Genomic DNA, 26,849 nt, shown 5'->3' on the forward strand with positions numbered 1-26,849 from the left:
CTCACACTCTTCATCCCCATTTTACAGATGAGGGAACTGAGGTACAGAGAAGTAGAGTGACTTGCCCAAAGTCACACAGCTAAGTGGCAGAGTTGGGATTTGAACCCATGACCTCTGACTCCAAAGCCCGGGCTCTTTCCATTGAGCCATGCTGCTTCTGTTGATGATTCATACTTCCCAAGCGCTTGGTACAGTGCTTTGCACACTGTAAGCGCTCAATAAATACAATCAAATGAATGAAGGGCCCCTTGTAGCCTGTGAGCCCACTGTTGGGTAGGGACTGTCTCTAGATGTTGCCAACTTGGACTTCCCAAGCGCTTAGTCCAGTGCTCTGCACACAGTAAGCGCTCGATAAATACGATTGAATGAATACGAATGAGTGAATGAATGAGTGAGTGAGTGAATGAATGAATGAGTTGCCAACTTGTACTTCCCAAGTGCTTAGTCCAGTGCTCTGCACACAGTAAGCACTCAATAAATATGATTGAATGAATGACTACGATTGAATGAGTGAATGAATGAATTTGTGAGTGAATGAATGAGTTGCCAACTTGTGCTTCCCAAGCGCTTAGTCCAGTGCTCTGCACACAGTAAGTGCTCAATAAATACAATTGAATGAATACAATTGAATGAATGAATATGATTGAATGAATGAGTGAGTGAATGAATGAATTTGTGAGTGAATGAATGAATGAGTTGCCAACTTGTGCTTCCCAAGCGCTTAGTCCAGTGCTCTGCACACAGTAAGTGCTCAATAAATACGATTGAATGAATACAATTGAATGAATGAATACGATTGAATGAATGAGTGAATGAATGAATTTGTGGGTGAATGAATGAGTTGCCAACTTGTGCTTCCCAAGCGCTTAGTCCAGTGCTCTGCACACAGTAAGGGCTCAATGAATGAATGAAAGAAAATACGAATGAATGAATGAATGAATGAATGAAGGGAGGGAGGAAGGAATACGGTTGATTGACTGCCGGCCAAGAGCGGAAGTGGTCCTTCCGGATTGGCGGGTCGGGGCGGGTGGGAGCGGAAGTGGTCCGTCCGGATTGTCGGGTCGGGTGGGTGGGAGCGGAAGTGGTCCGTCCGGATTGGCGGGTCGGGTGGGTGGGGGCGGAAGTGGTCCGTCCGGATTGTGGGGTCGGGGGGAACGCAGTGTCCGGCGGCCCCGGGCGTGTCCCCTCGGGCTGCGGAGCGGCTCGGCCCGGCCCGGCCCCGCCATGACCAACGAGCTGGACATCTTCGTGGGCAACACGACGCTCATCGACGAGGATGTGTACCGCCTATGGCTGGACGGATACTCCGGTAGGTCCGTCCTCACCCACAGACCCGACACGCCCCCTGCCTGACCCTCACGCACTCACTCACTCACTCAATCAGCCAGTCACTCATTCATTCACTCACTCATTCATTCAGTCATTCATTCACTCATTCATTCTCTCACTCATATATTTATTCACTCACATTCATTCACTCACTCATTCATTCACTCACATTCATTCACTCATTCATTCATTCACTCACATTCATTCAGTCAATCAATCGTATTTATTGAGCGCTTACTGTGTGCAGAGCACTGGACTAAGCACTTGGGAGGTCCAAGTTGGCAACATAGAGAGACGGTCCCTACCCAACAGTGGGCTCACAGTCTCACTCACTCATTCATTCATTCATTCATTCATTCACTCACTCACTCATTCATTCATTCACTCACATTCATTCACTCACTCTTTCATTCATTCACTCACATTCATTCATTCAATCGTATTTATTGAGCGCTTACTGTGTGCAGAGCACTGTACTAAGCACTTGGGAAGTCCAAGTTGGCAACATATAGAGTCGGTCCCTACCCAACAGTGGGCTCACAGTCTCACTCACTCATTCATTCATTCACCTACTCACATTCATTCATTCACTCATTCATTCACTCACATTCACTCACTCATTCATTCATTCGCTCACTCACATTCATTCACTCACTCATTCATTCATTCACTCACATTCAATCAATCAATCAATTGTATTTATTGAGCACTGACTGTGTGCAGAGCACTGTACTAAGCACTTGGGAAGTACAAGTTGGCAACATCTAGAGACGGTCCCTACCCCACAGTGGGCTCACAGTCTCACTCATTCATTCATTCACTTACATTCATTCATTCACTCATTCATTCACTCACATTCACTTATTCATACATTTACTCATTCATTCATTCACTCATTCATTCAATCAATCAATCGTATTTATTGAGCGCTTACTGTATGCAGAGCACTGGGCTAAGCGCTTGGGAAGTCCAAGTTGGCAACATCTCGAGACGCTCCCTACCCAACAGTGGGCTCACAGTCTCACTCACTCACTCATTCATTCATTCATCCACTCACATTCATTCACTCATTCATTCAATCGTGTTTATTGAGCGCTTACTGTGTGCAAAGCACTGGACTAAGCGCTTGGGAAGGACAAATCGGCAACTCATCCGTTCACTCACGCATTCATTCACTCACACTCAGAGGTCATGGATTCGAATGCCGCCTCCCCCACATAATAATAATAATAATAAAATAATAATAATGGCATTTATTAAGCACTGCTCTAAGCACTGGGGTAGATACAAGGTAATCAGGTTGTCCCACGGTGGTGGGCGGGGGGGGGGGCTCACACTCTTAATCCCCATTTTCCAGATGAGGTAACTGAGGCCCAGAGAAGTGAAGTGACTTGCCCAAAGTCACACAGCTGGCAAGTGGTCGACCTTGGGCAAGTCACTTCACTTCTCTGGGCCTCAGTTCCCTCATCTGGAAAATGGGGATTAAGGCTTTATTAATTAAAATGGGACAACATCATTTCCTTGTGTTTCCCCCAGCGCTTAGAACAGTGCTTTGCACATGGTAAGCACTTAACAAATACCAACATTATTATTATTCATTCCTCACTCATTCATTCAATCATATTTATTGAGTGCTTACTGTGTGCAGAGCACTGGACTAAGCGCTTGGGAAGTACAAGTTGGCAACTCATTCATTCACTCACGCATTCATTCACTCACGCATTCATTCACTCATTCATTCATTCACTCATTCATTCATTCAATCATATTTATTGAGCACTTACTGTGTGCAGAGCACTGGGCTAAGCGCTTGGGAAGTACAAGCTGGCAACTCATTCATTCACTCATTCAATCATATTTATTGAGCGCTTACTGTGTGCAGAGCACTGGACTAAGTGCTTGGGAAGTACAAGTTGGCAACTCATTCATTCACTCACTCATTCAGTCACTCATTCAGTCACTCATTGAATCATTTATTGAACGCTTACTGTGTGCAGAGCACTGGACTAAGCGCTTGGGAAGTACAAGTTGGCAACTCATTCATTCACTCACTCATTCTTTCACTCATTCATTCACTCATTCATTCAATCGTATTTATTGAGCGCTTACTGTGTGCAGTGCGCTGGACTAAGCGCTTGGGAAGTACAAGTTGGCAATTCATTCATTCACTCACGCATTCATTCACTCACTCATTCACACATTCTTATTTATTGAGCGCTTAGTACAGTGCCCAGCGCTTAGGACGATGTCTGACACATAGTAAGCGCTTAACAAATACCGTAATTCATTCTATGTGGGCAGGGAATGTGTCAGTTCTATTGTTCTGTTGTTCATTCATTCAGTCGTATTTATTGAGCACTTACTGTGTGCAGAGCACTGTACTAAGCGCTTGGAAAGTACAATTCAGCAACAGATAGAGCCGGTCCCTACCCACCAACGGGCTCACAGTCTAGAAGGGGGAGGCAGACAATTCATTCAGTCGTATTTATCGTGCGCTTAGTACAGTGCTTGGCACATAGGAAGCGCTTAACAAATACCATCATTATTATTATTAGAGAAGCAGCGTGGCTCAGTGGGAAAGAGCCCGGGCTTCGGAGTCAGAGGTCATGGGTTCAAATTCCGGCTCAGCTACTTGCCAGTTGTGTGACTTTGGTCAAGTCACCGCACTTCTCTGGGCCTCAGTTACCTCATCTATAAAATGGGGATGAAGACTGTGAGCCCCCCGTGGGACAACCTGATCACCTTGTAACCTCTGCAAAGCACTGTTCTAAGCGCTGGGGAGGTTACATGGTGATCAGGTTGCCCCACGGGGGGCTCACAGTCTTAATTATTAAGCACTTACTATGTGCAAAGCACTGTTCTAAGCACTGGGGAGGTTACAGGGTGATCAGGTGGTCCCACGGGGGACTCACAGTTTTAAACCCCATTTTCCAGATGAGGAAACTGAGGCCCAGAAAATAATAAGAATAATAATGATGGCATTTATTAAATGCTTACTATGTGCCAAGCACTGCTCTAAGCACTGGGGAGTATACAAGGTGATCAGGTTGTCCCACGGGGGGCTCCCAGTCTTCATCCCCATTTTTACAGATGAGGGAACTGAGGCCCAGAGAATCATTCATTCATTCATTCAGTCAGTCGTATTTATTGAGCGCTTACTGTATGCAGAGTACTGTACTAAGTGCTTGGGAAGTACAAGTTGGCAACATCTAGAGACGGTCCCTACCCACCAGTGGGCTCACAGTCTAGAAGGGGGAGACAGACAACAAAACAAAACATATTAACAAAATAAAATAAATAGAATAGTAAATATGTACAAGATATAATAATAATAATATTGATGGCATTTATTAAGCACTTACTATGTGTAAAGCACTGTTCTAAGCGCTGGGGAGAATAATAATAATAATAATAATAATGTTGGCATTTGTTAAGCGCTTACTATGTGCCAAGCACTGTTCTACCTGAATACAAGGTGATTCAGGTTGTCCCATGGGGGGGGCTCACAGTCCTCATCCCCATTTTCCAGATGAGGGAACCGAGGCCCAGAGAAATGAAGTGCCTTGCGCAAAGTCACACAGCAGATAAAAGGGGTGAGAACCCATGCCCTCTGACTCCATTCATTCATTCATTCATTCATTCATTCATTCAGTTGCATTTATTGAGCGCTTACTGTGTGCAGAGCACTATACTAAGCGCTTGGGAAGTCCAAGTCGGCAACGTATAGAGACGTTCCTACCCTACAACGGGCTCGCAGTCTAGAAAGGGGAGACAGACAACAAAACAAAACATATTAACAAAATAAAATGAATAGTAAATATGTACAAGATACAATAATAATAATATTGATGGCATTTATTAAGCGCTTACTATGTGCAAAGCACTGTTCTAAGCGCTGGGGAGAATACAAGGTGATTCAGGTTGTCCCATGGGGGGGCTCACAGTCCTCATCCCCATTTTCCAGATGAGGGAACCGAGGCCCAGAGAAGTGAAGTGCCTTGCCCAAAGTCACACAGCAGATATAAGGGATGAGAACCCACGCCCTCTGACTCTTTCATTCATTCATTCATTCATTCAGTCGTATTTATTGAGCGCTTACTGTGTGCAGAGCACTGTACCAAGCGCTTGGGAAGGACAAGTCGGCAACAGATAGAGGCGGTTCCTACCCAATTCATTCAATCGTATTTATCATCATCATCATCATCAATCATATTTATTGAGCGCTTTCCATATGCAGAGCACTATACTAAGCGCTTGGGAAGTACAAATTGGCAACATATAGAGACAGTCCCTACCCAACAGTGGGCTCACAGTCTAAAAGGGGGAGACAGAGAACAAAACCAAACATACTAGCAAAATAAAATAAATAGAATAGGTATGTACCAGTAAAATAAATAAGTAAATAAATAGAGTAATAAATATGTACAAACATATATACATATATCGAGCGCTTACTGTGTGTGAGCACTGTACTAAGCGCTTGGGAAGTCCAAGTCGGCAACATTGGAGAAGCAGCGTGGCTCAGTGGAAAGAGCCTGGGCTTTGGAGTCAGAGGTCGTGGGTTCAAATCCCGGCTCCACCGCTTGTCAGCTGGGTGACTTGGGGCAAGTCACTTCACTTCTCTGGGCCTCAGTTCCCTCATCTGTAAAATGGGGATGAAGACCGTGAGCCCCCCGTGGGACACCCTGATCACCTTTTTAGACCGTGAGCCCACTGTTGGGTAGGGACTGTCTCTATATGTTGCCAACTTGGACTTCCCAAGCGCTTAGTCCAGTGCTCTGCACACAGTAAGTGCTCAATAAATACGATTGATTGATTGATTGATGTTGCCAACTTGGACTTCCCAAGCGCTTAGTCCAGTGCTCTGCACACAGTAAGCGCTCAATAAATACGATTGATTGATTTTATTTTGTTAATATGCTTTGTTTTGTTGTCTGTCTCCCCCTTCTAGACTGTGAGCCCACCATTGGGTAGGGACCGTCTCTAGATGTTGCCAACTTGGACTTCCCAAGCGCTCAGTCCAGTGCTCTGCACACAGTAAGCGCTCAATAAATACGATTGATGATGATGATGATGATGGTGCCAACTTGGACTTCCCAAGCACTCAGTCCAGTGCTCTGCACACAGTAAGCGCTCAATAAATACGATTGATGATGATGATGTTGCCAACTTGTACTTCCCAAGCGCTTAGTCCAGTGCTCTGCCCACAGTAAGCGCTCAATAAATACGATTGATGATGATGATGATGTTGCCAACTTGTTCTTCCCAAGCGCTCAGTCCAGTGCTCTGCACACAATAAGCGCTCAATAAATACGATTGATTGATTGATTGTAACGTCCTCAGCGCTCAGAACAGTGCTTTGCACAGAGTAAGCTCTTAATAAACGCTCTCCTTATTATATAGAGACGGTTCCTCCCCACCAACGGGCTCCCGGCCTAGAAGGGGGAGAGGGCCGACAAAACAAAACGTGGCGACGCGGGGGGCGAAGAAGCAGCGTGGCTCGGTGGGAAAGAGCCCGGGCTTTGGAGTCAGAGGTCATGGGTTCAAATCCCGGCTCTGCCAATTAGCTGTGTGACTTTGGGCAAGTCACTTCACTTCCCTGGGCCTCAGTTCCCTCACCTGGAAAATGGGGATGAAGACTGTGAGAGCCCCCCGCTCCGTGGGACAACCTGATCATCTTGTAACCTCTCCGGCGCTTAGAACAGTGCTTTGCGCGTAGTAAGCGCTTAATAAATGCCGTTATTAAATACCAAGCCAGGCGGCTTCTCCGCGGTGAGGGAGGAGGAGGAGGAGGCGAGGGGCTGGAGAGGTCTCCCTTTTGCCCCCGCAGTGTCGGACGCCGTGGGGCTGCGCGTGCGGTCGGGAATCCTGGAGCAGACGGGAGCCACGGCCGGAGTCCTGCAGAGCGATACCATGGATCACTACCGCACTTTCCACATGCTGGAGCGTCTACTACACGCTCCGCCCAAGCTGCTCCAACAGCTCGTCTTCCAGATCCCGCCCTCCCGCCAGGCCCTGCTCATCGAGAGGTGCCGCCCCCTCCCCAGTCGCCGCTAATAATAATCATTTTATTTATTGATGTATTTCCCTTGTTCATTCATTCAGTCGTATTTATTGAGCGCTGACTGTGTGCGGAGCACCGGGCTAAGCGCCTGAGAAGTCCAGAGAGGTGCCACCCCATTCGCCACTAATAATAATCATTTTATTTATTTATGTATTTCCTTTGTTCATTCATTCAGTCATATTTATTGAGCGCTTACTGTGTCCGGAGCACCGGACTAAGCGCCTGAGAAGTCCAGAGAGGTGCCACCCCCGCCCCCTCCCCAGTCGCCGCTAATAATAATCATTTTATTTATTTATGTATTTCCTTTGTTCATTCATTCAGTCATATTTATTGAGCGCTGACTGTGTGCGGAGCACTGGACTAAGCGCCTGGGAAGTCCAGAGAGGTGCCACCCCGCCCCCTCCCCAGTCGCCACTAATAATAATCATTTTATTTATTTATGTATTTCCCTTGTTCATTCATTCAGTCGTATTTATTGAGCGCTGACTGTGTGCGGAGCACTGGACTAAGCGCCTGGGAAGTCCAGAGAGGTGCCACCCCGCCCCCTCCCCAGTCGCCACTAATAATAATCATTTTATTTATTTATGTATTTCCCTTGTTCATTCATTCAGTCGTATTTATTGAGCGCTGACTGTGTGCGGAGCACCGGACTAAGCGCCTGAGAAGTCCAGAGAGGTGCCACCCCCGCCCCCTCCCCAGTCGCCGCTAATAATAATCATTTTATTTATTTATGTATTTCCCTTGTTCATTCATTCAGTCGTATTTATTGAGCGATTACTGTGTCCGGAGCACCAGACTAAGCGCCTGGGAAGTCCAGGTTGGCAGCGTCTAGAGGCGGTCCCTACCCGACAGCGGGCTCACAGGCTAGAAGGGGGAGGCAGACGACAAAACAAAACATATTAACAAAATAAAATAGAATAAATATGTACATGTAAAATAGAGCAATAAATACATACAAACGTAGGTACGTTGTTGAGCGCTTACTGGGTGCAGAGCACTGGACTAAGCGCTTGGGAAGTCCAAGTTGGCAACATCTAGAGACGGTCCCTACCCGACAGTGGGCTCACAGTCTAGAAGGGGGAGACGGAACAAAACAAAGCATATTAACAAAATAAAATCAATCAGTCAATCATATTTATTGAGCGCTTACTGTGTGCAGAGCACTGGACAAAACGCCTGGGAAGTCCAAGTTGGCAACATCTAGAGACGGTCCCTACCCAACAGTGGACTCACAGTCTAGAAGGGGGAGACAGACAACGAAACCTGTGTATATGTATATATGTTTGTACATATTTATTACTCTATTTATTTTACTTGTACATATCTATTCTATTTATTTTATTTTGTTAGTATGTTTGGTTTTGTTCTCTGTCTCCCCCTTTTAGACTGTGAGCCCACTGTTGGGTAGGGACTGTCTCCATATGTTGCCAACTTGTACTTCCCAAGCGCTTAGTACAGTGCTCCGCACACAGTAAGCGCTCAATAAATACGATTGATTGATTGAAACAAAGCATATTAACAAAATAAAATCAATCAATCCATCATATTTATTGAGTGCTTACTGTGTGCGGAGCACTAGACTAAGCGCTTGGGAAGTCCAAGTTGGCAACGTCTAGAGACGGTCCCTACCCAACAGTGAGCTCACAGTCTAGAAGGGGGAGACAGACAACAAAACAAAGTATATTAATAAAAGCAATCAATCAGTCGTATTTATTGAACACTTACTGTGTGCGGAGCACTGGGCTAAGCGCTTGGGAAGTACAAGTTGGCAACGTGTAGAGATGGTCCCTACCCAACAGTGGGCGCTCAGTCTAGAAGGGGGAGACAGACAATAAAACAAAGCATATTAACAAAATAAAATCAATCAATCAATCATATTTATTGAGCACTTACTGTGTGAAGAGCACTGGACTAAGCGCTTGGGAAGTCCAAGTTGGCAACATCAATCAATCAATCGTATTTATTGAGCACTTACTGTGTGCAGAGTACTGTACTAAGGGCTTGGGAAGTCCAAGTTGGCAACATCTAGAAACGGTCCCTACCCAACAGCGGGCTCACAGTCTAGAAGGGGGAGACAGACAACAAAACAAAGCATATTAACAAAATAAAATCAATCAATCAATTAATCGTATTTATTGAGCGCTTACTGTGTGCAGAGCACTGGACTAAGCGCTTGGGAAGTCCAAGTTGGCAACATCTAGAGACGGTCCCTACCCAATGGTGGGCTCACAGTCTAGAAGGGGGAGACAGACAACAAAACAAAGCATATTAACAAAATAAAATCAATCAATCGTATTTATTGAGCGCTTACTGTGTGCAGAGCACTGGACTAAGCGCTTGGGAAGTCCAAGTTGGCAACATCAATCAATCAATCAATCGTATTTATTGAGCACTTACTGTGTGCAGAGCACTGGACTAAGCGCTTGGGAAGTCCAAGTTGGCAACATTTAGAGACGGTCCCTACCCAACAGCGGGCTCACAGTCTAGAAGGGGAGACAGACAACGAAACAAAGCATATTAACAAAATAAAATCAATCAATCATTCCGTATTCATTGAGCGCTTACTGTGTGCAGAGCACTGTACTAAGCGCTTGGGAAGTACAAGTTGGCAACACATAGAGACAGTCCCTACCCAACAGTGGGCTCACAGTCTAGAAGCATTCAGTCGGTCAATCGTATTTATTGTATTTATAGTATTATTTCTAGACTGCGAGCCGGTTGTTGGGTAGGGATTGTCTCTATTTGTTGCCAAATTGTACTTTCCAAGCGCTTAGTACAGTGCTCTGTAAGAGCTCAATAACTATGATTGAATGAATGAATTTATTGAGTGCTTACTGTGTGCAGAGCACTGAACTAAGCACCTGAGAGAATACAATGGAACAATATAACAGACATTCCCTGTCAATCAATCAATCAATCAATCGATCGTATTTATTGAGCACTTACTGTGTGCAGAGCACTGTACTAAGCGCTTGGGAAGTACAAGTTGGCAACATCTAGAGACGGTCCCTACCCAACAACGGGCTCACAGTCTAGAAGGAATAGACTGTGAATAGAATAAATAGAATAAATATGTACAAATAAAATAAATGAATAAATAGAGTAGTAAACAGTCTAGCACAATAGTTACATTTGGGGCAGACAAGCCAAGCCCTCCGTAACCACAGAGAAAAACCACCTAAACACTACCTAAAAGCAACCCAAGGATAATTTGAAAACCAGGCTAAGAAAATGGATTTGTTTCCGGTCACCGATTTTAGAAAATGTCTTTTTGGAGATCTATTATATTCAGAAGACCTTCTTTATTGATTTTGCATATTTGTGCATATTTATTCTATTGATTGTATTTCGTTAAGCTGTTTTGTTCTCGTCTTCCCCCTTCTAGACTGTGAGCCTGCTGTTGGGTAGGAGCCGGCTCTAGACGTTGCCAACTTGGACTTCCCAAGCGCTTAGTACAGTGCTCCGCACACAGTAAGCGCTCAATAAATATGATTGATTAGTCCAGTGCTCTGCACACAGTAAGCACTCAGTCAATACGATTGAAGGATTGAAGGAATGAAAGTCGAGGGAGACGAGGTATTGAATCTCCATGGTGCTTGTGAGGGAACTGAGGCCCAGAGAAGTGAAGTGATAATAATAATAATAATAATAATGATAATAATAATAATAATGGTATTTGTTAAGCTCTTACTATCTGCCAGGCACTGTACTAAGCTCTGGCATGGTTGCAAGCAAATCGGGTTGGACACAGTCCCTGTAATAATAATAATAATAATAATAATAATAATAATAATAATAATAATAATAATGGTATTTGTTAAGCTCTTACTACCTGCCAGGCACTGTACTAAGCTCTGGCGTGGTTACAAGCAAATTGGGTTGGACACAGTCCCTGTAATAATAATAATAGTAATAATAATAATAATAATGGTATTTGTTATGCTCTTACTATCTGCCAGGCGCTGTACTAAGCTCTGGCGTGGTTACAAGCGAATCGGGTTGGACACAGTCCCTGTAATAATAATAATAATAATAATAATAATGGTATTTGTTAAGCTCTTACTATCTGCCAGGCACTGTACTAAGCTCTGGCGTGGTTACAAGCAAATCGGGTTGGACACAGTCCCTGTAATAATAATAATAATAATAGTAATAAGAATAATAATAATGGTATTTGTTAAGCTCTTACTATCTTCCAGGCACTGTACTAAGCTCTGGCATGGTTACTAGCAAATCGGGTTGGACACAGTCCCTGTAATAATAATAATAATAATAATCGTATTTGTTAAGCTCTTACTATCTGCCAGGCATTGTACTAAGCTTTGGCGTGGTTACAAGCAAATCGGGTTGGATACAGTCCCTGTAATAATAATAATAATAGTAGTAATAATAATAATAATAATGGTATTTGTTAAGCTCTTACTATCTGCCAGGCACTGTACTAAGCTCTGGCGTGGTTACAAGCGAATCGGGTTGGACACAGTCCCTGTAATAATAATAATAATAATAATGGTATTTGTTAAGCTCTTACTATCTGCCAGGCACTGTACTAAGCTCTGGTGTGGTCACAAGCAAATCAGGTTGGATACAGTCCCTGTAAAAATAATAATAATAATAATGATGCTTGTGAGGGAACTGAGGCCCAGAGAAGTGAAATGATAATAATAATAATAATAATAATAATAAGAAGAAGAATGGTATATGTTAAGCGCTTACTATATGCCAGGCTCTGTACTAAGCTCTGGAGTGGTTACTCTATTTATTTATTTTATTTGTGCATATTTATTCTCTTTATTTTATTTTGTTAAGCTGCTTTGTTTTGTTCTCTTGTCTTCCCCCTTCTAGACCGTGAGCCCGCTGTTGGGTAGGGGCCGGCTCTAGATGTTGCCAACTTGGACTTCCCAAGCGCTTAGTCCAGTGCTCCGCACACAGTAAGCGCTCAGTCAATACGATTGATTGATTGAAGGAATGAAAGTAGAGGGAGAAGAGGTGTTGAATCTCCATGGTGCTTGTGAGGGAACTGAGGCCCAGTGAAGTGATGATGATAATAATAATAATAATAATAATGATGATAATAATAATAATAATAACAACAACAATGGTATTTGTTAAGCGCTTACTATCTGCCAGGCACTGTACTAAGCTCTGGTGTGGTTACAAGCAAATTGGGTTGGACACAGTCCCTGTAATAATAATGATAATGATAATAATAACAATAATGGTATTTGTTAAGCACTTACTATGTGCTAGGCACTGTACTAAGCTCTGGAGTGGTTACTCTATTTTATTTGTGCATATTTAGTCTATTTATTTTATTTTATTTATATGTTTTGTTTTGTTGTCTGTCTCCCCCTTCTAGACTGTGACTGTGGGGCAGGGACTGTCTGTAGATGTTGCCAACTTGGACTTCCCAAGCGCTTAGTCCAGTGCTCTGCCCACAGTAAGCGCTCAGTAAATATGATTGAATGAATGAATGAATAAGAACGATGGCATTTATTAAGCGCTTACTATGTGCAAAGCACTGTTCCAAGCGCTGGGGAGGTTACAGGGTGAGCAGGTTGTCCCACGGGGGGCTCACAGTCTTCATCCTCATTTTACAGATGAGGGAACTGAGGCCCAGAGAAGTGAAGTGACTTGCCCAAAGTCCCACAGCTGACAAGTGGCGGAGCCGGGATTTGAACCCATGACTTCTGACTCCAAAGCCCGGGCTCTTTCCACTGGGCCACGCTGCTTCTCTAAGCTTGGCACATTCGTTCATTCATTCATTCAATTGTATTTATTGAGCGCTTACTGTGTGCAGAGCACTGTACTAAGTGCTTGGGAAGTCCAAGTTGGCAACATCTAGAGACGGTCCCTACCCAACAGTGGGCTCACAGTCTAGAAGGGGGAGACAGACAACAAAACAAAACACATTAACAAAATAAATGTGGCTGGCACTGTACTAAGCACGGGATAGATACGTGGTGATCAGGTTGGACACAGTCCCTGTCCCACGTGGGGTTCACCCTCTTCATCCCCATTTTACAGATGAGGGAACCGAGGCCCAGAGAAGTGAAGTGATTTGCCCAAGGTCACACAGCGGAGTGGTGGTGAGGATGGGATGGGATTGGAACCCAAGCCCTTGTTCATTCATTCATTCATTCAATCGTATTTCTAATAATAATGATAATAATAATAATGATGGCATTTGTTAAGCGCTTACTATGTGCAGAGCACTGTTCTAAGCGCTGGATTGAGCGCTTACTGTGTGCGGAGCACTGTACTAAGCGCTTGCGACACTCAGGCCCGGAGCTCTATCCACCGGGCCACGCTGTTTCTCCAGATCAGACTGAATGTACAAATACAGAAGCAGTGTGGCCTAGTGGAAAGAGCCCGGGCCTGGGAATCATTCATTCATTCACTCAATCGTATTTATTGAGCGCTTACTGTGTGCGGAGCACTGTACTAAGCGCTTGCGACACTCAGGCCCGGGGCTCTATCCACTGAGCCACGCTATTTCTCCCGGTCAGACTGAATGTACAAATACAGAAGCAGCGTGGCCTAGTGGAAAGAGCCCGGGCCTGGGAATCATTCATTCATCCACTCAATCGTATTTATTGAGCGCTTACTGTGTGCGGAGCACTGTACTAAGCGCTTCTGCCACTCAGGCCTGGGGCTCTATCCACTGAGCCACGCTACCTCTCCAGGTCAGACTGAATGTACAAATACAGAAGCAGCGTGGCCTAGTGGAAAGAGCCCGGGCCTGGGAATCATTCATTCATTCATTCATTCAATCGTATTTATTGAGCGCTTACTGTGTGCGGAGCACTGTACTAAGCGCTTGGGAAGTACAAGTTGGAAACATCTAGAGACGTCCCCTACCCAACAGCGGGCTCACAGTCTAGAAGGGGGAGACAGATCGTCAAGACACAACATGTGTTACTGACTTGTACTTCCCAAGCGCTTAGTCCAGTGTTCTGCACACAGTAAGCGCTCAATAAATACGATTGAATGAATGAATAAATGAACATATCAACAAAACAAAATAAATAGAGACGGTCCCTACCCAACAGCAGGCTCGCAGTCTAGAAGGGGGAGACAGATCGAGAAGACAAAACATATGTTACCGACTTGTACTTCCCAAGCGCTTAGTCCAGTGCTCTGCACACAGTAAGCGCTCAATAAATACGATTGAATGAATGACTGAATGAACATATCAACAAAACAAAATAGAGACGGTCCCTACCCAACAGCGGGCTCGCAGTCTAGAAGGGGGAGACAGAACGACAAAAGAAAACATATGTTACTGACTTGTACTTCCCAAGCGCTTAGTACAGTGTTCTGCACACAGTAAGCACTCAATAAATACAATTGAATGAATGAATAAATGAACATATCAACAAAACAAAATAAATAGAGACGGTCCCTACCCAACAGCAGGCTCGCAGTCTAGAAGGGGGAGACAGATCGAGAAGACAAAACATATGTTACCGACTTGTACTTCCCAAGCGCTTAGTCCAGTGTTCTGCACACAGTAAGCGCTCAATAAATACGATTGAATGAATGAATGAGTGAACATATCAACAAAACAGAATAGAGACCCAACAGCGGGCTCACAGTCTAGAAGGGGGAGACAGACGACAAAACAAAACATATTAACAAAATAAAACAAATGGAATACATATGTACAAGTAGAGTAATAAATATTCATTCAATCGCATTTATTGAGCGCTTACTGTGTGCAGAGCACTGTACTAAGCGCTTGGGAATTAGAGGAGCTGGGTTCTAATCCCGGCTCTGCCACGTGGCAGCCATGTGACCTCGGGAAAATTATTTTACTTCTCTGGCGCTTAGTTTCCCTGGGGTAAAGTGACTGAGCCCCCTCCTTCCTCTCCCCCTTGTCCCCCTCTCCATCCCCCCCATCTTACCTCCTTCCCTTCCCCACAGCACCTGTATATATGTATATATGTTTGTACAGATTTATTACTCTATTTATTTTACTTGTACCTATCTATTCTATTTATTTTATTTTGTTAGTATGTTTGGTTTTGTTGTCTGTCTCCCCCTTCTAGACTGTGAGCCCGCTGTGGGGTAGGGACCGTCTCTAGATGTTGCCGACTGGGACTTCCCAAGCGCTTAGTCCAGTGGTCTGCACACAGTAAGCGCTCAATAAATACGATTGAATGAATGAATGATTAAATCCTATTCCCTCGTACTTAGACCGAGAGCCCGATGCGGGGCAGGGACTGTGTCCTAACTGATTATATTAGGACACAGTCCCCCTCCTCCCCATCCCCATCCCTTCTAGACTGTGAGCCCACTGTTGGGTAGGGACCGTCTCTATATGTTGCCAACTTGGACTTCCCAAGCGCTTAGTACAGTGCTCTGCACACAGTAAGCGCTCAATAAATAATAATAACGGCATTTGTTAAGCGCTTACTATGTGCAAAGCACTGTTCTAAGCGCTGGATAATGATGGCATTTATTAAGCGCTTACTATGTGCAAAGCACTGTTCTAAGCGCTGGGGAGGTTGCAAGGCGATCAGGTTGTCCCACAGGGGGGCTCACAGCCCCCATTTTCCAGATGAGGGAACTGAGGCCTGGAGAAGTGAAGCGACTTGCCCAAAGTCACACAGCTGAAAAGTGGCGGAGCCGGGATTTGAACCCATGACCTCTGACTCCAAAGCCTGGGCTCTTTCCACTGAGCCACGCTGCTTCTCTGCGAAATAATAATGATGGCATTTGTTAAGCGCCTACTATGTGCAAAGCTCTGTTCTAAGTGCTGGGGAAGTGACAAGGTGATCAGATTGTCCCACGGGGGGTTTACAGTCTTAATCCCCATTTTACAGAGGAGGCAACTGAGGCACAGAGAAGTTAAGTGACTTGCCCAAAGTCACACAGCTGACAAGTGGCGGAGCCGGGATTTGAACCCACGAACTCTGACTCCAAAGTCCGTGCTCTTTCCACTGAGCCACGCTGCTTCTGTAAATACAATTGAATGAATGAATGAATGAATCCCCCCCCCCCGCCTTACCTCCTTCCCCTCCCCACAGCACCTGTATATATGTATATATGTTTGTACGGATTTATTACTCTACTTATTTATTTTATTTGTACTTATTTATTCTACTTATTTTGTTAATATTCATTCATTCAATCGTATTTATTGAGCGCTTACTGTGTGCAGAGCACTGGACTAAGCGCCTGGGAAGGACAAGTTGGCATATGTTATGTCTTGTCCGTCTCCCCCTTCTAGACTGTGAGCCCGCTGTCGGGTAGGGACCGTCTCTAGATGTTGCCAACTTGGACTTCCCAAGCGCTCAGTCCAGTGCTCTGCACCCAGTAAGCGCTCAATAAATACGATTGAATGAATGAATGAATGATTCCCAGGCCCGGGCTCTTTCCACTAGGCCACACTGCTCCTGTATTTGTACATTCAGTCTGACCTGGAGAAACAGCGTGGCTCAGTGGATAGAGCCCCGGGCCTGAGTGTCACAAGCGCTTAGTACAGTGCTCTGCACACAGTAAGCGCTCAATAAATACGATTGAATGAATGAATGAATGAATGATGTTGCATCTTCCTCCCCCAGTGCTTAGAGCGGGGCTTGGCACTATTTATTTTATTTGTACATATTTATTCTATTTATTTTATTTTGTTAATATGTTTTGTTTCGTTCTCTGTCTCCCCCTTCTAGACTGTGACCCCGCTGTTGGGTAGGGACCGTCTCTCTATGTTGCCACCTTGGACTCCCCAAGCGCTTAGTCCAGTGCTCTGCACACAGTAAGCGCTCAATAAATACGATTGAATGAATGAATATTAACAAAATAAAATAAAGAAGTAGAGTAATAAATCCGTACAAACATACGGATGAATGACTAGTATGTGCTCAACATACTATGAATAGGAAGTGCTCAACAAGTAGCGCGATTATGGTTACAGTGGAATAAACGTGGGGTTAAGTGCTGATTAATTATCGTTGATTGATTGATGGGGTGGGGGTCCGGTCCCTCTCAGCCCCTTCTCCGCGACCCCTGACCCCTGCCCCTTCCTCCAGGTACTATGCTTTCGACGAGGCCTTCGTGCGGGAAGTCTTGGGGAAGAAACTGTCCAAGGGCACCAAGAAAGACCTGGACGACATCAGTACCAAGACCGGCGTGACCCTCAAGAGCTGCCGCAGACAGGTACGACAGGGCACGGGGCCGGGAGGCCCAGGAGCCGAGGCCGAATCCTGACAGGCGCGGGAGGGGCCCTCCCACTCCTCCCCCACCTCCTCCGTCCTCTCCTCCATTCCTCCTTCCGTCCCTCTGTCCTTAGACCATTCCTCTGTCCTTCCCGCTGCATTCATTCATTCAGTCGTATTTATTGAGCGCTTGCTGTGTGCAGAGCAATCAATCAATCAGTCGATCGTATTTATTGAGCGCTTACTGTGTGCAGAGCACCGGACTAAGCTCTTGGGAAGTCCAAGTTGGCAACCTATAGAGACAGTCCCTACCCAACAGTGGGCTCACAGTCTAAAAGGAGGAGATGGAGAACGAAACCAAACATACTAACAAAATAAAATGAATGGAATAGATATGTACAAGTGAAGTAAATAAATAAATAGAGTAATCGTCATCATCATCAATCGTATTTATTGAGCGCTTACTGTGTGCAGAGCACTGGACTAAGCGCTTGGGAAGTCCAAGTTGGCAACATCTAGAGACAGTCCCTACCCAACAGTGGGCTCACAGTCTAAAAGGAGGAGACGGAGAACGAAACCAAACATACTAACAAAATAAAATGAATGGAATAGATATGTACAAGTAAAGTAAATAAATAGAGTAATCATCATCATCATCATCAATCGTATTTATTGAGCGCTTACTGTGTGCAGAGAGAGCACTGGACTAAGCGCTTGGGAAGTCCAAGTCGGCAACATATAGAGACAGTCCCTACCCAACAGTGGGCTCACAGTCTAGAAGGGGGAGACGGAGAACAAAACCAAACATACTAACAAAATAAAATAAATAGAATAGATATGTACAAGTAAGATAAATAAATAAATAGAGTAATAAATATGTACAAACATATATACATATATACAGGTGATTTTTCCCTGCCACCCCGCAGCCCTGGCCTTTGTCTGGGCCCTCGGGACGCTTCCCCAAGCGGACCCTGGCTTGACCTTTCATTCATTCATTCATTCAATCGTATTTATTGAGCGCTTACTGTGTGCAGAGCACTGGACTAAGTGCTTGGGAAGCCCAAGTTGGCAACATCTAGAGACGGTCCCTACCCCACAGCGGGCTCACAGTCTAGAAGGGGGAGACGGACAACAAAACAAAACATGTGGGCAGGTGTCAAGTCGTCAGAACAAATAGAATTAAAGCTAAATGCACGGCATTAACGAAATGAATAGAATAGTAAATATGTCCAAGTAACAGTGATAAATCTGTACAAACTGAGCCCAGTGTTGGGTAGGGACCGTCTCTGTATGTTGCCAACTTGTACTTCCCGAGCGCTTAGTACACTGCTCTGCACACAGTAAGTGCTCAATCATCATCATCATCAATCGTATTTATTGAGCGCTTACTATGTGCAGAGCACTGTACTAAGCGCTTGGGAAGTCTAAAAGGGAGAGACAGAGAACAAAACCAAACATACTAACAAAATAAAATAAATAGAATAGATATGTACAAGCAAAATAAATAAATTAATAAATAGAGTAATAAATATGTATATATCAATCACTACGATTGATATGTACAGGTGCTGTGGGGAGGGGAAGGAGGCAGGGCCGGGGGTGGGGTGGGGAGGAGGAGAGGAAAAAAGGGGCTCAGTCCGGGAAGGCCTCATTCATTCGATCGTATTTATTGAGCGCTTACTGTGCGCAGAGCACTGGACTAAGCGCTTGGGAAGTCTCAAAGGGGGAGACAGAGAACAAAACCAAACATACTAACAAAATAAAATAAATAGAATAGATATGTACAAGTAAAATAAATAAATTAATAAATAGAGTAATAAATATGTATATATCAATCAATACGATCGATATATACAGGTGCTGTGGGGAGGGGAAGGAGGCAGGGCCGGGGGGAATGGGGAGGAGGAGAGGAAAAAAGGGGCTCAGTCCGGGAAGGCCTCATTCATTCAATCGTATTTATTGAGCGCTTGCTTTGTGCAGAGCACTGGACTAAGCGCTTGGGAAGTCTAAAAGGGGGAGACAGAGAACAAAACCAAACATACTAACAAAATAAAATAAATAGAATAGATATGTACAAGTAAAATAAATAGATAAATAAATAGAGTAATAAATATGTATATATCAATCACTACGATTGATATGTACAGGTGCTGTGGGGAGGGGAAGGAGGCAGGGCGGGGGAATGGGGAGGAGGAGAGGAAAAAAGGGGCTCAGTCCGGGAAGGCCTCATTCATTCAATCGTATTTATTGAGCGCTTACTGTGCGCAGAGCACTGGACTAAGTGCTTGGGAAGTCCAAATTGGCCACATCTAGAGACGGTCCCTACCCAACAGCGGGCTCACAGTCTAAAAGGGGGAGACAGAGAACAAAACCAAACATACTAACAAAATAAAATAAATAGAATAGATATGTACAAGTAAAATAAATAAATAAATAAATAGAGTAATAAATATGTATATATCAGTCACTACGATTGATATGTACAGGTGCTGTGGGGAGGGGAAGGAGGCAGGGCGGGGGGGATGGGGAGGAGGAGAGGAAAAAAGGGGCTCAGTCCGGGAAGGCCTCATCGATTCAATCGTATTTATTGAGCGCTTGCTTTGTGCAGAGCACTGGACTAAGCGCTTGGGAAGTCTAAAAGGGGGGAGACAGAGAACAAAACCAAACATACTAACAAAATAAATAGAATAGATATGTACAAGTAAAATAAATAAATAAATAGAGTAATAAATATGTATATATCAATCAATACGATTGATATATACAGGTGCTGTGGGGAGGGGAAGGAGGCAGGGCAGGGGAATGGGGAGGAGGAGAGGAAAAAGGGCTCAGTCCGGGAAGGCCTCGTTCATTCAATCGTATTTATTGAGCGCTTACTGTGCGCAGAGCACTGGACTAAGCGCTTGGGAAGTCCAAGTTGGCAACACATAGAGACGGTCCCTACCCAACAGCGGGCTCACAGTCCAGAAGGCCTCCTGGAGGAGGTGAGCTCTCAGTAGGGACCTTTCCCGGGGGGATCGTCATGTGTCATGTGTCCCCCCCCCCCCGGACCCCCGGACCGCCCCACAGTTCGACAACTTCAAGCGCGTCTTCAAAGTGGTGGAGGAGATGCGGGGCTCTTTGGTGGATAACATCCAGCAGCATTTCCTCCTCTCCGACCGGCTGGCCAGGTGAGCGGGAGTCGGGGCGGGGGCCGCCCGGGGGGGGGGGGGGCCGTCGCGGTCGCCTCTGACCTCCCCTCTCCCCCCCCCGACCCCCGGCCACCAGGGACTACGCGGCCATCGTCTTCTTCGCCAACAACCGCTTCGAGACCGGGAAGAAGAAGCTGCAGTATCTGAGCTTCGGGGACTTTGCCTTCTGTGCGGAACTCATGATCCAGAACTGGACGTTGGGGGCCGTCGGTGGGGACCCCCGCGCCCCAAATCCGCACCCACCCTCTCGGGGGGCGGGGGGGAGAATGCCAGTCTCTTTGTGAGGAGACTGGCATTCCTCACTTTGTGAGGAAGGAGAAGCCCCTTCCTTCCTCTCCCCCTCGTCCCCCTCTCCATCCCCCCATCTTACCTCCTTCCCTTCCCCACAGCACCTGTATATATGTATATATGGTTGTACATATTTATTACTCTATTATTTATTTATTTTACTTGTACATTTCTATCCTATTTATCTTATTTTGTTGGTATGTTTGGTTCTGTTCTCTGTCTCCCCCTTTTAGACTGTGAGCCCACTGGTGGGTAGGGACTGTTTCTATGTGTTGCTAATTTGTACTTCCCAAGCACTTAGTACAGTGCTCTGCACATAGTAAGCGCTCAATAAATACGATTGATTGATTGATTGATTTGTGGGCCAGCGTAGGGGATCCACCCCCACCCTCATTAGGCGGCCCCGCTCCCCAGCGTAATAATATCATCATCATCATCATCGATCATATTTATTGAGCGCTTACTAGGTGCAGAGCACTGGACTAAGCGCTTGGGAAGTCCAAATTGGCAACATCTAGAGCCAGTCCCTACCCACCAGCGGGCTCACAGTCTAAAAGGGGGAGACGGAGAACAAAACCAAACATACGAACAAATTAAAATAACGGGAATAATCACGGTGGTATTCGTTAAGCGCTTACTGTGGGCCGGGCACTGTACGGAGCGCCGGGGCAGATCGGGGAGGATGGCCGAGAGCTGCCGGCCTCTTTCCGGGCCCGCATGGGGATTCCACCCCCGCCCTCATTAGGCGGCCCCGTCCCCCAGCGGAATAATCACGGGAATAGTCACGGCGGTATTCAATCAATCAATCAATCGTATTTATTGAGCACTTACTGTGTGCAGAGCACTGGACTGAGCGCTTGGGAAGTACAAGTTGGCAACATATAGAGACGGTCCCTACCCAACAGCGGGCTCACGGTCTAGAAGGGGGAGACAGAGAACAAAACCAAACATACTAACAAAATAAAATAAATTCGTTAAGCGCTTACTGTGCGGAGCGCCGGGGTGGATCCCACGTGGGAGCGTGGCGCAGTAGGAAGAGCCCGGGCTCGGGAGCCAGAGGCCGTGGGTTTGAATCCCGGCTCCGCCGCTTGTCAGCTTTGTGACCTTGGGCAAGTCACTTCTCGGAGCCTCAGTTCCCTCATCTGTAAAATGGGGATTAAGACTGTGAGCCCCACGAGGGACAACCTGATCACCTTGTATCCCCCCCCCCAGCGCTTAGGACAGTGCTTCGCACATAGTAAGCGCTTAACAAATGTCATCATTATTATTATTATTATTATTATTATTATGGGACTCCCGGTCTCCATCCCCTTTTTACGGGTGAGATAACCGAGACACAGAAAGGTGAAGTGACTTGGCCAAGGTCACTTTGCCAGGCCTGGGAGAGCCCAGGATCCCCCTTCTCGCGCTGACTCGGTCCCCTGCCCCACTTAGGGGTCCAGGCTGCCCTCGGCTAGACCCTCCCGGTCCCTGAAGCCGGGGGTCCTCAATCAATCAATCAATCATATTTATTGAGCACTTACTCTGTGCAGAGCACTGTACTAAGCGCTTGGGAAGTCCAAATTGGCAACATGTAGAGACAGTCCCTACCCACCAGCGGGCTCACAGTCTAAAAGGGGGAGACAGAGTACAACACCAAGCAGACTAACAAAATAAAATAAATGGAATAGATATGTACAAGTAAAATAGAGTAATAAATCTGTACAAACATATATACATCATCATCATCAATCGTATTTATTGAGCGCTTACTATGTGCAGAGCACTGTACTAAGCGCTTGGGAAGTCCAAATTGGCAACATAGAGAGACAGTCCCTACCCAACAGTGGGCTCACAGTCTAAAAGGGGGAGACAGAGAACAAAACCAAACAGACTAACAAAATAAAAGAAATGGAATAGATATGTACAAGTAAAATAAATAGAGTAATAAATCTGTACAAACATATATACATCATCATCATCAATCGTATTTATTGAGCGCTTACTATGTGCAGAGCACTGTACTAAGCGCTTGGGAAGTCCAAATTGGCAACATAGAGAGACAGTCCCTACCCACCAGTGGGCTCACAGTCTAAAAGGGGGAGACGGAGAACAAAACCAAACATACTAACAAAATAAAAGAAATGGAATAGATATGTACAAGTAAAATAAGTAGAGTAATAAATCTGTACAAACATATATACATCATCATCATCATCAATCGTATTTATTGAGCGCTTACTATGTGCAGAGCACTGTACTAAGCGCTTGGGAAGTCCAAATTGGCAACATATAGAGACAGTCCCTACCCAACAGTGGGCTCGCAGTCTAAAAGGGGGAGACAGAGAACAAAACCAAACAGACTAACAAAATAAAAGAAATGGAATAGATATGTACAAGTAAAATAAATAGGGTAATAAATCTGTACAAACATATATACATCATCATCATCAATCGTATTTATTGAGCGCTTACTATGTGCAGAGCACTGTACTAAGCGCTTGGGAAGTCCAAATTGGCAACATAGAGAGACAGTCCCTACCCACCAGTGGGCTCACAGTCTAAAAGGGGGAGACGGAGAACAAAACCAAACATACTAACAAAATAAAAGAAATGGAATAGATATGTACAAGTAAAATAAGTAGAGTAATAAATCTGTACAAACATATATACATCATCATCATCATCATCAATCGTATTTATTGAGCGCTTACTATGTGCAGAGCACTGTACTAAGCGCTTGGGAAGTCCAAATTGGCAACATATAGAGACAGTCCCTACCCAGCAGTGGGCTCGCAGTCTAAAAGGGGGAGACAGAGAACAAAACCAAACAGACTAACAAAATAAAAGAAATGGAATAGATATGTACAAGTAAAATAAATAGAGTAATAAATCTGTACAAACATATATACAGGTGCTGTGGGGAGGGGAAGGAGGTAAGATGGGGGGGATGGAGAGGGAGAGAGGAAGGAAGGGGCTGAGTGTGGGAAGGCCTCCTGGAGGAGGTGAGCTCTCAGCAGGGCCTTGAAGGGAGGAAGAGAGCCCCCTCCTCACCCACCCCCGGCTTGCTCTGGCAGATTCCCTGGTGGATGACATGGACGTGGACTTGGACAAGGAATTTCTCCAGGACCTGAAGGACCTCAAAGTGTTGGTGACCGACAAGGATCTCCTGGACCTGCACAAGAGGTGGGCCGGGAAAGTTGGGGTGCCTGGGCCCCGGGGGGAGGCCGCTGACCCCTCTCTCCCGTCAGCCTGGTGTGCACCACGCTCCGGGGGAAGCTGAGCGCCTTTGCGGAGATGGAAGCCAACTTCAAGGTGAGCCCGGCCCCTCCGATGCCCCCTCCCTCCGTAAAAATCATAATAATAATAATAATGGCATTTATTAAGCGCTTACTATGTGCAGAGCGCTGTTCTAAGCACTGGGGAGGTTACAAGGGTGATCAGGTTGTCCCACGGGGGCTCCCAGACTTCATCCCCCTTTACAGATGAGGGAACTGAGGTCCAGAGAATAATGATAATAATAATAATAGCATTTATTAGACTGTGGTATTTGTTAACAGGAGGGAGAGCGCGTCTTCGGACTCTCAGGCCCTCGCTTTTTCCACAAGGCCACGTTGCTTCGCGCTGCCATTCTTTGCTAATAATAGTGGTGATGATGACGATGGTATTTGTCTTAACATATGTCTTACTATGTGCAAAGCACTGTTCCAAGCGTTGGGGGGAATACAAGGTGATCAAGGTGTCCCACGTGGGGCTCACAGTCTTCATCCCCATTTTACAGATAGGGGAACTGAGGCTCTGAGAATTTAAGTGACTTGCCCGAGGTCACACAGCAGACATCTTTTAGACTGTGAGCCCACCGTTGGGTAGGGACTGTCTCTCTATGTTGCCAATTTGGACTTCCCAAGCGCTTAGTACAGTGCTCCGCACATAGTAAGCGCTCAATAAATACGATTGATGATGATGATGTGGCAGAGTCGGGATTCGAACCCATGACCTCTGACTCCAAAGCCCGGGCTCTTGCCACTGAGCCACGCCGCTTCTCAATGGTGGCATTTGTGAAGTGCTTCCTCGGTGCCAGGCACTGTACTAAGCGCTGGGGCAGGTACAGGCGAATCGGGGTGGACGCAGCCCCCGCCCCACGTGGCGCTCCCAATCCGAATCCCCATTTTACAGATGAGGGAACCGAGGCCCAGGGAAGCGCAGTGTCTTGCCCAAGGTCGGAGCTGGGATTAGAAGCCGGGTCCTTCTGATTCCCAGGCCTGGGTTCGATCCACCGGGCCACTGCTGCTGCTTCTAATAATATTAATAATTGGGTTTACACTGCGCCAAACATTGTTCCAAGTGCTGCGGTGGATACAGGCAAGTCCCTGACCCACGTGAAGCGCACACAGTCTAAGGGGAAGGGAGAACAGGTCTTTCGCGCCCATTTTACAGATGAGGAAACGGAGGTCCAGAGAAGTTAGGTGACTTGTCCAAGGTCTCTCAGCAGGCACGTGGCTAAGCCTGAGCCCTAGCCCCAAGGGACTGGAGGAATAGTTCATGCCTTGATTGGCTGGGAGGGTGCGCGTGCTACAGTGCTCTACACGTAATAAGCGCTCAATAAATACGATTGATTGATTGATTGATTGATTGAATGAAGTGGAAGTGGTGTCCCCCCCAGCCTGGGCCTGCCAGCCAGAAAACCTATTAGGCTTGTGGCCCCCACACTTCACGTAAGCTCGTTGTGGGCAGGGAATGCCTCCTGTTCATTGTTATATCATTGTTAGAGAAGCAGCGTGGCTCAGTGGAAAGAGCCCGGGCTTTGGAGTCAGAGGTCATGGGTTCAAATCCCGGCTCGGCCAATTGCCAGCTGTGTAATAATGATAGCATTTATTAAGCGCTTACTAAGTGCAATGCACTGTCCTAAGCGCTGGGGAGGTTACAAGGCGATCAGGTTGTCCCCCGGAGGGGCTCACAGTCTTAATCCTCATTTTACAAATGAGGAAACTGAGGCCCAGAGAAGCAAAGTGACTTGCCCAAAATCACACAGCTGGAGATTGGCGGAGTCGGGATTTGAACCCATGACTTGGGGTAAGTCACTTAACTTCTCTGGGCCTCAGTAACCTCATCTGTAAAATGGGGATTAAGACTGTGAGCCCCCCGTGGGACAACCTGATCACCTTGTAACCTCCCCTGCGCTTAGAACAGTGCTTGGCACATAGTAAGTGCTTAATAAATGCTATTATTATTATTATTATCATCATACCATCCCATGCGCTCCGTACAGTGTCTGCAAACAGTAAGCGCTCAATAAATATGAAATAGAGAAACAGCATGGCATAGTGAATAGAGTTCGGGCCTTAGAGTCAGAAGGTCATGGGTTCTGATCCCGGCTCTGCCCCTTGTCTGCTCTGTGACCTTGGGCATGTCCCTTCACTTCTCTGTGCCTCAGTTACAATAATAATAATAATAGTGGTATTTGTTAAAGCGCTTACTATGTGCCAAGCACCGTTCTAAACGCTGAGGTAGAAACAAGGTTATCAGGTTGTCCCATGTGGGGCTCACAATCTTCATCCCCGTTTTACAGATGAGGGAACTGAGGCACCGAGGAGTGAAGTGACCTGCCCAAAGTCACCCAGCTGACAAGTGGCGGAGCCGGGATTGGAACCCATGACCTCTGACCCCCAAGCCCGGGCTCTTTCCACTGAGCCACGCTGCTTCTCTGTAGTGCGGGGAGTGAGACTGTGAGCCCCAAATGGGACAGGGACTGTGTCCAACCCATTTGGCTTACATCCTCCCCAGCGCCCAGTTCAGTTCCTGGCACATAGTAAGTGCTTAACAAATACCATAATC

At 45.9% G+C, this 26,849-nt stretch overlaps 1 protein-coding gene across 1 annotated transcript in view; it reads left to right on the forward strand.

Moving 5' to 3' along the window:
- Positions 1–1,208: 1,208 nt before the first annotated feature.
- Positions 1,209–26,849, forward strand: part of LOC119943405 (FGF1 intracellular binding protein) — a 28,056-nt gene continuing 2,415 nt past the window's right edge. The window contains exons 1-7 of the mRNA XM_038764365.1: positions 1,209–1,309; positions 7,160–7,358; positions 17,428–17,554; positions 20,626–20,726; positions 20,824–20,957; positions 24,092–24,200; positions 24,266–24,329. Of these exons, the coding sequence (XP_038620293.1) occupies positions 1,225–1,309; positions 7,160–7,358; positions 17,428–17,554; positions 20,626–20,726; positions 20,824–20,957; positions 24,092–24,200; positions 24,266–24,329 (819 nt within the window). The 5' untranslated portion in view covers positions 1,209–1,224. The remainder of the gene's footprint in view (positions 1,310–7,159; positions 7,359–17,427; positions 17,555–20,625; positions 20,727–20,823; positions 20,958–24,091; positions 24,201–24,265; positions 24,330–26,849) is intronic.

Source organism: Tachyglossus aculeatus, chromosome 22 (assembly GCF_015852505.1).
Source record: "Tachyglossus aculeatus isolate mTacAcu1 chromosome 22, mTacAcu1.pri, whole genome shotgun sequence".
Lineage (NCBI taxonomy): Eukaryota > Metazoa > Chordata > Mammalia > Monotremata > Tachyglossidae > Tachyglossus > Tachyglossus aculeatus.